Raw genomic sequence first — 12076 nt, 5'->3', positions numbered from 1 at the left:
GCAAGATCTCCGGATCTGTCCCCCATTGAGCATGTTTGGGACTGGATGAAGCGTCGTCTCACGCATTCTGCACGTCCAGCACGAACGCTGGTCCAACTGAGGCGCCAGGTGGAAATGGCATGGCAAGCCGTTCCACAGGACTACATCCAGCATCTCTACGATCGTCTCCATGGGAGAATAGCAGCCTGCATTGCTGCGAAAGGTGGATATACCCTGTACTAGTGCCGACATTGTGCATGCTCTGTTGCCTGTGTCTATGTGCCTGTGGTTCTGTCAGTGTGATCATGTGATGTATCTGACCCCAGGAATGTGTCAATAAAGTTACCCCTTCCTGGGACAATGAATTCACGGTGTTCTTATTTCAATTTCCAGGAGTGTAGTTTTTAGGACACGAGAACGACGTATTATCACTAAGCTATATCTCTAGTTTCCATTTCGGTAGAAAAAACATAAATGTGCCATTTAAATAAACAAAACTGTGTGTTGGAAGTGATGTTTGTTTACTTTTATTATCTGTCTGTTCCTGCCCATTGTGTGAACCCCTGCCTGTGGGGTGCACGTCACAGCAGGCAACCCTTACCCTGCTCATTACGTCAGAAACCACGGCGCCATTGCCTTCCTTTAAAGTCTAATATCTACAATGTATGAGGGCCAGAACAGCGAAAATGAGTCTGCCAACGCTAACTGTAACTCTAGTTTTCATTTCTGTAGAAACAACATAAATGTGCCGTTTTAAAAAATCTAACTTTGTGTTGAAAGTTGCGTTCGACATTTATGACTTATACATTCCTCCGCACTGTGTGAGCCCTTGTCATAGATGCATCCATGGCCAATTGCAATTTTCACATTTTGTTTCATTTTGGAAATGTACGAAGTGTCAGAGTCAGGTGGGACGCGCTGTATAAGCTGTTTTAATATATCCACTTAGAGTAAACATAATAAACCACTAATTATTGCTGGAGACTTAAATTGCAGAATGGATGTACAAAATTACAAAGCAAAAGTAACAGTGGAAAAGTTGCAGGAAGAAGGCTATATCCTGTTAAACAATCCCAACGTACCTACATATATTTCCCACAACGGCAAAAGTACAATAGACTTTGTGTTCATAAGGGGACCAATCAGGGGTAATATATCACCTCTCTGGACTGCAGACCACACACCACTTCGGAAACATATCCCTCTGGAAATAAATATCCAAGGAGCATAGCGAAAAATGCAAGAAAAGGAGGAAGAAGCACTCTCGAGAACAATAGACATCGGGAAAGTGGAAGCAGAATCCGATCATATAAAACAAATTTAAATGTTAATAGACAATTCGCGACTAGAGGAAGCAACAGAAGCGATAGGAGAACTCCTAAGAGAAGCCGCCAACCCCAGATACAAAAGCAGAGCGAAAAAATGGTTCGACAGAGAGTGTTACAGTCTAAGAAAAGATGTACTAGGAAGCCTACATCAACTAAAACAGTGCCCAGAGAACCCTATACTCCTCAGGAAATACGCCGAAAAATGAAGCATCTATAAGAAAACTCTAAAGGAAAAGAAGAGATCATTCTGGGCAAAAGAAGGAAAGAAACTAGTGGAGGAAGCCTCAGAAGACCCATATATTGTGCTACTCCCCAGAAAACGAGTGGAAACACATTACATAGACATGTAAATATGGGAGACGCACTTCGACAACGTACTGAATAAGGAAGGTCTAAGAGGGAGACCGGAGGGCAGGGCCTGACAGGCTTTATAGCGAATATCTGAAAGACACTGCCCAAATACTAACGCCAATGTGGACAATACTCTTCAACAAGTGTATAGAACAGCCTTCGTTTCGGAACAGTGAAGACAGTCAACAGTAAAAGTGCTTTATAAAGGGAAAGGAGACCCCAAGGACCCTAGCAAATACAGAGGCATGGTCCTAGAAAACTTACCTTTCAAAGTGTTCACAAAAATAATAACAGAAAGGATAAAGCAAATAATCGACGAACACCTCCCCGAAAGCCAAATGGGATTCAGAAAGCGAAGATCAACTCTGACAGCAATATAACTCCTGCTAAAGAGCGTATGGGAAGCCCTTGAAGACAGAGAAAAGTTCTATGTAATATTCATAGATTTTACAAAAGCCTTTGACTTTATAAACAGAAAATTAATGACCAAAAAACTAGAGGAAACCCTGGGAAAAAACAACATCTGGACACGAATTATAAGCGCAATACTGCAATGGAACGAAGTAAGAATATCAGACAATCTCTCCCTATCGGAGCCGATACTCCAATCAAACGGAGTACTACAGGGAGACCCACAGAGTTCTCTGTTATTTATCCTTGCAACGGAAGAAATTGTAAGAATACCCCAAAGGGAGGGTGTAGTCTCATATGCATATGCAGACGATATTGTAATAGGTGCAAAGAAGCGATAAACGATATGGAAGATTGGTGTGTCGAACACGGCTTCGAAACAAATGTGGTGGAAACAGAAATGATGGTACTACTCAGAAATGGGGGAAGAACACCTGCATCAGCTGAGATCTTCATACGAGAGAGAAAACTGAAGATTGTACCGGACTACAAGTACCTAGGGGTCACAATACAAACAACTGCAAAATGTTTCACAAAACATATAACAAGAAAGCAATGCAAGCAATAACGGCAATACATGAAATACAATACATCAGATCCCTTAGCCTAGAGACAGCAATGGCACTATTCAGTGCCAAAATCTTCCCAATACTGAAGTGCGGCATAGAAATTATTGGACCACATCTTACAGTGAACAACCTAACAACACTAGAAAGAGTGAAGGAAACCTATATAAAGAAATCAATAGGAGTGTCCAAAACACTCGAGACTTGTACACCTGATGGCGAGGGAACCCTTCCTCATTGAAGACCTTCGGACAATCCTGACGCTACCCAATAGCAGCGCCTTGGAAAGTCTACTTAAAACATTGAAGAAAAAAAGGGAAAACATACCTCCAGAATTTTACAGCACAGGTGCCATGATTGACCGAACATGGACAAAGGAAAACTTCGAAATGAGACACGTGATCACCAGATTGGCAGTCCATGTTTTCCACCACCTTATTTGAATCAAACGAAATGTGTGGGTGTAAACTGTGTCACCAAATTTGCAAACGTTACCATATAGAGCTCTGTACCAAAAGGACACGAACAATTATAAGCTTGTTTCTACACTTTGCCAAGAGGAGGTGGCTTGCATGTCTCTAGGATACACATAGCCGTAGCATAGGTGCAACCACAACACAGGGGTATCTGTGGAGAAGCCAGACAAACATCTGATTCCTAAAGAGGCGTAGCAGCCTTTTCAGTAGTTGCAGGTGCAGCAGTCTGTGTAACTGACCAATCTGGTCTTATAATATAGGCCAACATGACCTTGCTGTGCAAGCAAGGGATGAATACAGCCATTAATTTTTCCTGAGGGCATGCAGCTCTACTGTATGGTTGACTAACGATGGTATCCCCCAGGATAAAATATTCCATTTGTAAAACAGTTTTCTATTTGGATCACTGGACAGGGTCTACCCAAGAGGATGTCGTCATTAGGGCAAACAAAACAAGCATTCCAGGAGTCATAGAATGGAATGTTAGGTAGGTTAGAGAACTTAAAATGGGAAATAGATAGGTTGAAGTTCAGTATAGTGGGAATTAGGGAAATGTGGTGCCAAGGACAATAGGAGTTCTGATCAGATCAGTACACGATAACAATACAAAATCAAGTAGGATATTGCGGGAGTAGCACTAATAATGAATAAGAAAATAAGTCAAACCAGTCTTCCTTCCACAACAAACTTTAAAATTTACATGTGGTAAAAATAAGTAGATTTAGAGTGTACTGTTATCTATCCCTCTTGGCCTATGGCATTGGCTTACCCACACCCCTACCACTACCATCCTTTCCCATGACACCTCTCTTTCCTAAGCCCTACACCCTACATAACATGTACACGACAACACTTTTTTATTATGTGAAAGGAGTATAGGGCAAGGTGTGGTAATGTGGCCAGGGTGGGAAAAGTGACCATTGCACATTTTTTTGCACTGAACAGTGCTCCTGCTTGCCGAGATGTGGTCAGCTTATTTCTAATATACGCGGTCAATGTGGTCAGTAGTTTGATGGATGAAACAGTAATGCCGACTGAGCATCCTGTAGAGAAAAGTGGGCGCACTATTCATCAGGAAAAGTGGCCAAGGTGTTAACTCCAATAAGAGTTAGTTACGTACATATACCACGCACAATGCTACAGATCAGATTGATTTCTAAACACTTTTATATACAAAGTTATCATGCTATCCGTTGTGGAGACTTTGAATTAATTAGTTTGTATTACTTAAAGCTGTCACCGTTCTGTTATATTTGAGCTGATACAAAAACCTGAAAACCGTCTGCTCCTGCTACTTGGTATTTTTTCAGGTACCAGGGCTTCGAGAGGTCTAGAACATATATCCGAAAATCAGAACAAACATGGGATGGTGTTGCTATGGCAGTGGCTACATTACCCTCAGAACTAGGAAAAAGTGGCCGCCACTACGTAAGCCTTCAGAAAAATATGTATAGTTCCCATACTTCGTTTTGTTTTTCACTTGAAAACATTTGGTGTGATACATTGTAATACGTATATTCAGAATGTGTAAGCGGCTAACTTCTATCAATAATTATGGTTTTTCTGAAAATTCAATTTCCCCTTAGTGTGGCCACTTTACCCCACCTTGCCCTATGCGTATTTTATTCACATTTTGTATCATTTTTCATGACGTCCAATATGCACGTAACTCGTGTTTACAGATTATGACGAAACTCTTTGTGGATTATTGTCACATTTGAAAATGACAGTTAATATGCCGAAACTGGTAACATGAATACATATAGTAACACATGGCGATCTCCACATTATAAATTACTCTCTGAACGTCTGTACTTCCATCTGATTATATGTAACTCTTAAAGAAAGTTCTCGGCCAATTTTATAAGCTTGCGTTGTTTTAACATTGACAAATGGTAAATACTAAAACATATCTAACAAGGGGAACTTACAGACTGCCCCTTCCCCGCCCCCCTTCAACCCTCGATTTTCTTCATATATTAGATTTGAGGACTGGTGACCGAACCTCCGTTCCTTTAAGCAGCACGACGCAACTGTTAAGCGAAAAAGCCACCTTTCAAGTTTAAATATTTCCGAGCGTTATTAAGCATCAAAATTCTGTACTCGATTAAGGTATTCGCCGGTATCTCAGCGCCAATAACTTCTGTTAATTTGTATATCCCAATGTAAATTGTTTGAAAAAAGTAAAGCAGCGTAGCTTACTCTGCTTGTAACTAATAGACCACTGGCTCAAATCTTTCCAGTCGGATTCTCCTTATTTACTTTTTTTAAAAATTCTATGATAACGATTGTAACTCTAATTTGACAAATATAAATCCAGCTTTTTAACAAAAATAGCATCTTTTAAAATTACTGGTTGTGCCAAATAGATCAAAATTTGATACAGAGATGCGAAATGCCTTTTTGTAAAATCAATACATCAGTAATACAGCTGAGCCTCTAAAAATATAAATTAATTGATTTGTTATTTGATGTTTTTCATCTTTTGTACCAAATTTTAATTTACTTTGAACAATCTGCATGCAAACAGTAATGAAAAAATGTTATTTTTATAAAAAAATTATGATTCCTCTTTATTAATTAACATTGCCATTTGTTAATAAACATTGAATTCAAATAACAAAGAATGTTGCTAATGAAATTCGAACCAACGACCTTGTTGTTACAATTTGATTAAGCTAAGTCGTTTTTCTTAGCTTACGACGAATTCCATTACTAATTGTGAAATTTTAACAGAGCTCGGAAATCTTCTAATCCTGAAAGGCTGTTTTCTCGAGTTTTTTTTAGTACTGCTTTAGGAAGTTGATATCGTACACTGATCTTGAAATTCTGAAGTATGAAGGAAATGAGAAAGGGACACTGTTAAAGTCCCCTTATTAATATTGAAGCACATTCCCATTGCGTCCTCTAATGATCGTTTGCGGCGAGTGTACTAGTGTCCAACACTGGGCTGACAGCCTGCGTTTACTCTTGTGTTCCAGCATCGAGAAGTACCCGCCGACAGCCGTGGCGCAATTCGAGAACGACCTCTTCTTCACCCCCGAGTCGATGGCTCATGATACCCACCCCAACCTGGTTCGCTACAACGTCTTCAAGGGTGGAATGTTCGCAGCACTCGAGGAACCCAAAGTGCTGGCTGATGACGTGTGGGACTTCATCAAGTCGATACACATATAGTGGCTGTTTGTGTTTGTGTGTGTGTGTGTGTGTGTTTGTGTGTGTGTGCGTGCGTGTGAGTGTGTGTATGCGTGTATGGCTTATGTGTGGCTGGAGTGTGGGAAACGTGCATTTGCTAGCCAGAAATAAATGTCAGTCGATGTACACTATCTGATCAAAAGTATGTGGACATCTATTACACCGAGCGAGGTGGCGCAGTGGTTAGACACTGGACTCGCATTCGGGAGGACGACGTTTCAATCCCGCGTCCGGCCATCCTGATTTAGGTTTTCCGTGATTTCCCTAAATCGCTCCAGGCAAATGCCGGGATGGTTCCTTTCAAAGGGCACGGCCGACTTCCTTCCCCGTCCTTCCCTAATCCGATGAGACCGATGACCTCGCTGTCTGCCTTCCCCAAAACAACCAACCAACAACATCTATTACAGGACGAAAATATGGGGTGTGTCCACCCTTCGCTCTTATGACGGCTTAAACACTGATGGGGACACTTTCAATAAGGTGTCTGAATGTCTGCTGAGGAAAAGCAATGCGTTATTCCTCAAGATCCGAAACCAGAGACGACAGTGATGTTGGACGCTGCAGTCTGGAGCGAAGTAGTTCTACCTCACCCCAAAGGTGTTCCATTGGGTTCAGATTGGGACTCTGGGGAGGTCAGTCCATTTCAGTAAAGTCAACGTGCACAAACCACTATCTCACAGCTACTGCTTTATGGCAGGGTCCATTGTCGTGCAGATAGAGGCAATCGTCCTCTCGGAACTGCTGCTCTACTGTACACACTACACAGTGCTGTAAAATGTGCCCATATCCTTTCGCATTTAGCGTTTTCTTAAGCACAGTAAGTGGACTACATCCCAACCTCAAAATACACGCCCACACCTTAACACCACATATTCCATACTCCACTGTTAGCACTACATATTATACTAAGTAATACTCTGCAGACATTTTTCGAAGTCAAACCCATCTATCGAACTGCCACAGGGTGAAGCGTGATTCACCGTTCCAAAACACTCCTTTCCAGTCATCCTCTGTCTACTAGCGTCATTCTTTGCTCCATCTTGTGTTGCTCATCGCCGACTGCTGAAATGTGTGACTTGTGAGGAGCTGCTCGGCCATCATATGCCAATATTTTTAACTCCCTGTGCGCAGTCATTGTACTCGCTAGTCTGCTAGTAGCACTTTGGAACTCTCAAGTTGTTCCTTCTGCTGATATCATGCCATTTACAATGATCCGTGTCTGTCAGTAATAGAGATCAACATGGTCTTATTTTAGCTGTGGTTGTTCCATCGCGTTTGCACTTCGCAGTCACAACACCAGCAGTCGAGATGGGCAGCTTTAGAAGAGTTGACATGTCCCTGATGGATTTATTACTCAGTTGACATTGAATGATTATTCCACATCCGAAGTCACATAGCCGTGCTGACTGACCCAGTCTACTGTCACTGCTTCTCTACTTTCTTGCTGGTGGGTCCGCTTCTCGTGACATCTAGCAGTCAATTCGGCATTACGTAGGTGTTCCGGGTACTTTTGATCAGATAGTGTACATCATGGAAGGCGCCTGTTGTAAACTGTGAATTTAAATTTCTTCAGCATAATAAAATATTTCCCTTTTTAAATGGACTGTGTTTGACACTTTTTACTTCCTTCCTATCATTTTACATATTGCTGACCATTGAAACTGCAGCACCAGGAAGGGTAGCAAGCAACTAAATTTTACTTGATGTGCGTATTCAGCATAGTAGGAATAATGAATGATTAAATTTATAGATGATTTGGAGATATGGAGGGTATGAAATTTAGTACACAGAGATGGCCCCTCTGGCAGCAACAACAGCTCCAGCCCAGCTCTGGATCGATTTGAACTGGGCTTGGATGACAAATACCGGTAAGTCTATCGATACTGTTTCAGCTCTGTCCCACAGTTCGTCAATTGTCGTGACTGCCGAGTGGGGAGGCACCAGCGTCTCGGAAACTCATGAACTTCTTTGGATGGAATATCTTGTTAATGGTCTGGGTGGAACAATGGTCAGATACCATCTGTGTTGAGGTAGGTCATGTGGTCGTGCGGTAGTGTTCTCGCTTCCCACACCCGGGTTCCCGGGTTCGATTCCCGGCGGGTTCAGGGATTTTCTCTGCCTCGTGATGACTGGGTGTTGTGTGATGTCCTTAGGTTAGTTAGGTTTAAGTAGTTCTAAGTTCTAGGGGACTGATAACCATAGATGTTAAGTCCCATAGTGTTCAGAGCCATTTTTTGAGGTAGGTCATGATAGCATGGGTTACATGAGGTCTCGCATTACTTTGTAGAAAGATAACGTTACAGAGGCCTCTGAGATGGGGCACAACCACTAGCCTTAACACAACACATATGTGACCCCTGTGGTCCATATTACTGGCTATACGAACCGTAGGTGATCTTGTTGTGTACCCAGTGGAATCTCATACCACTGCACCAGGAGCAGGGGCCATATGATGACAACGAATGTAGCCTGGAAATATTGTTTTCTTCAGTGACCCAAATATGGATACACCTATATGAAGAACCAGCACTCGTCTCAAAAGACTGTGTGGTCCCACTCCTGAGTACAGTGTCGCCGCTGGGCCCACCACTGTCCACTCGCCTCTCTCTGCTGGGCGGACCGTAGTGGCCGAGCAGTTCTAGGCGCTTCAGTCCGGAACCGTGCTGCTGCTACGGTCGCAGGTTAGAATCCTGCCTCGGGTATGGATGTGTGTGATGTCCTTAGGTTAGTTAGTTTTATGTTGTTCTAAGTTCTAGGGGACTGATGACCTCAGATGTTAAGTCCCATAGTGCTTAGAGCCATTTGAACCATTTTTTTTTTTATCTCTCTGCTGCCACGTCAGGGGAAGCCGCGACAGAAGTTGCGTTACTGAGAGCCCACGGTTCTCCAGATGGTGTTGCACTGTCTGCATAGATACTTGTCTTGCTGCACACAAGCCCATTTCCTGATTATCACATAGCTGTAGGATACTACATGACTGAACCAACAATACGGCTGCCCTCTCGTGCTAGTTGCCCGGGGCCACTGATGCCCAGCATGGCGCTGAGTATAGTCCTCCCGAACCCATCGACTGTACACTCTCATGACCGCTGTGCGATCTCTGACAACACATGCAGCAATATCACGAATCGAGAAACCGTCGTCTTGGCAAGCTAAGACTCTGCCGTTGTCAAATTCTGACGTTTGGTCGTAGAAGTTTCTCCTTTTGACAGGAAGCATACTGTACTATTCTCAGAAACAACCAGAATTCAAATGCGATTTTGGAATGAGAAACCAACTGCAAAATTTTTCCTTATATACAGAATGAGGATGTCGTTGCTTCTAACGGCTTCTACTTTAATTGCCTGTAGTGTGCAATGTCTGCTACGAGGGTTAAACGAAAAGTTTTGGTAACTTCTTTTTTACAAGTGCTCTTTCCTGAATATAATAGTCCCAATACCAGGAAAAAAGCAGACTGTTCAGTACCATTGCTGAATGGACAGAATGTCCAACTGCCAAGATTAGGACCATGGGTACCATTTCCGCTACTGTTAGGAATTTTATTTGCTGGGAGACATGGGTGGCGTGCACTCAGCATTATGATGTAGCTGAGGAGCTACCTGAGTGTGAAGTCCAAGGCCTGATAGTGGTGTACTGCCCCCACGCCCCACCACATCGCACCTGAATAACGCCATATGGCAGAGACTCCCATGGCGGCCGGTCGGTATCTCATGGTCCACTGGGACTGATCGCATAGTCTAGTACATGATTGATAAACGCTTTCTAATTATACAGGATAAACATGAAATCTCTGTATCTTTCTGTGGAAACACAAAATTATGAAGCATGTGTAGTACTGGTATATATAATACTGCGCACTTCATAATACACTCCTGGAAATTGAAATAAGAACACCGTGAATTCATTGTCCCAGGAAGGGGAAACTTTATTGACACATTCCTGGGGTCAGATACATCACATGATCACACTGACAGAACCATAGGCACATAGACACAGGCAACAGAGCATGCACAATGTCGGCACTAGTACAGTGTATATCCACCTTTCGCAGCAATGCAGGCTGCTATTCTCCCATGGAGACGATCGTAGAGATGCTGGATGTAGTCCTGTGGAACGGTTTGCCATGCCATTTCCACCTGGCGCCTCAGTTGGACCAGCGTTCGTGCTGGACGTGCAGACCGCGTGAGACGACGCTTCATCCAGTCCCAAACATGCTCAATGGGGGACAGATCCGGAGATCTTGCTGGCCACGGTAGTTGACTTACACCTTCTAGAGAACGTTGGGTGGCACGGAATACATGCGGACGTGCATTGTCCTGTTGGAACAGCAAGTTCCCTTGCCGGTCTAGGAATGGTAGAACGATGGGTTCGATGACGGTTTGGATGTACCGTGCACTATTCAGTGTCCCCTCGACGATCACCAGTGGTGTACGGCCAGTGTAGGAGATCGCTTCCCACACAATGATGCCGGGTGTTGGCCCTGTGTGCCTCGGTCGTATGCAGTCCTGATTGTGGCGCTCACCTGCACGACGCCAAACACGCATACGACCATCATTGGCACCAAGGCAGAAGCGACTCTCATCGCTGAAGACGACACGTCTCCATTCGTCCGTCCATTCACGCCTGTCGCGACACCACTGGAGGCGGGCTGCACGATGTTGGGGCGTGAGCGGAAGACGGCCTAACGGTGTGCGGGACCGTAGCCCAGCTTCATGGAGACGGTTGCGAATGGTCCTCGCCGATACCCCAGGAGCAACAGTGTCCCTAATTTGCTGGGAAGTGGCGGTGCGGTCCCCTACGGCACTGCGTAGGATCCTACGGTCTTGGCGTGCATCCGTGCGTCGCTGCGGTCCGGTCCCAGGTCGACGGGCACGTGCACCTTCCGCCGACCACTGGCGACAAAATCGATGTACTGTGGAGACCTGACGCCCCACGTGTTGAGCAATTCGGCGGTACGTCCACCCGGCCTCCCGCATGCCCACTATACGCCCTCGCTCAAAGTCCGTCAACTGCACATACGGTTCACGTCCACGCTGTCGCGGCATGCTACCAGTGTTAAAGACTGCGATGGAGCTCCGTATGCCACGGCAAACTGGCTGACACTGACGGCGGCGGTGCACAAATGCTGCGCAGCTAGCGCCATTCGACGGCCAACACCGCGGTTCCTGGTGTGTCCGCTGTGCCGTGCGTGTGATCATTGCTTGTACAGCCCTCTCGCAGTGTCCGGAGCAAGTATGGTGGGTCTGACACACCGGTGTCAATGTGTTCTTTTTTCCATTTCCAGGAGTGTACAACCACAAATCGATACATCTCAATTTGATGGCTCTTCAACTACAGGCATAGCTGCCAGTGCTTGTCCACAGACTGAAACACTCTGCTCAACAAAAAGATGGAGAGAGTCGATCAGCTGAGTCTCTGACTCGTTCATTCAATTCTTGAATGCCGTTAATCTTCACCTGCTACAGTTTGGACTTAATAACCCCAATCGATAAAAGTCTGTGTTGGTGTGGTCTTCAGAGTGAGGGGTGTGAAGTCTTTGAGAACCATACCCAATCCGTCTATTAGGGAAAAAAGTGCAGCTGGGGAATTACCCTCGGCTGCATAACGACTGAGTCCTTAATTCCATATTGTACCAATTGTGGCTCCACAAAGATTTCCAAGAAATCAACATATGCGCCTTCTGCAATTGTTTCTCATCTAACTTAAAGGACCCATAGACGGTAGTTCTGGTCATCTCTAATCACACATTCACTTTGGGAATGTCTTGTTG

At 44.3% G+C, this 12076-nt stretch overlaps 1 protein-coding gene across 1 annotated transcript in view; it reads left to right on the top strand.

The window, feature by feature from the left end:
- Positions 1-7905, top strand: part of LOC126251453 (juvenile hormone epoxide hydrolase 1-like) — a 107417-nt gene extending 99512 nt beyond the window's left edge. The window contains exon 6 of the mRNA XM_049951883.1: positions 6093-7905. Coding sequence (XP_049807840.1) covers positions 6093-6288 — 196 coding nt within the window. The 3' untranslated portion in view covers positions 6289-7905. The remainder of the gene's footprint in view (positions 1-6092) is intronic.
- The last annotated feature ends 4171 nt before the right edge of the window (positions 7906-12076 follow it).

The sequence above is a fragment of the Schistocerca nitens genome, chromosome 4, assembly GCF_023898315.1.
Source record: "Schistocerca nitens isolate TAMUIC-IGC-003100 chromosome 4, iqSchNite1.1, whole genome shotgun sequence".
Lineage (NCBI taxonomy): Eukaryota > Metazoa > Arthropoda > Insecta > Orthoptera > Acrididae > Schistocerca > Schistocerca nitens.
This window is presented reverse-complemented; position numbering and strand designations above follow the sequence as displayed.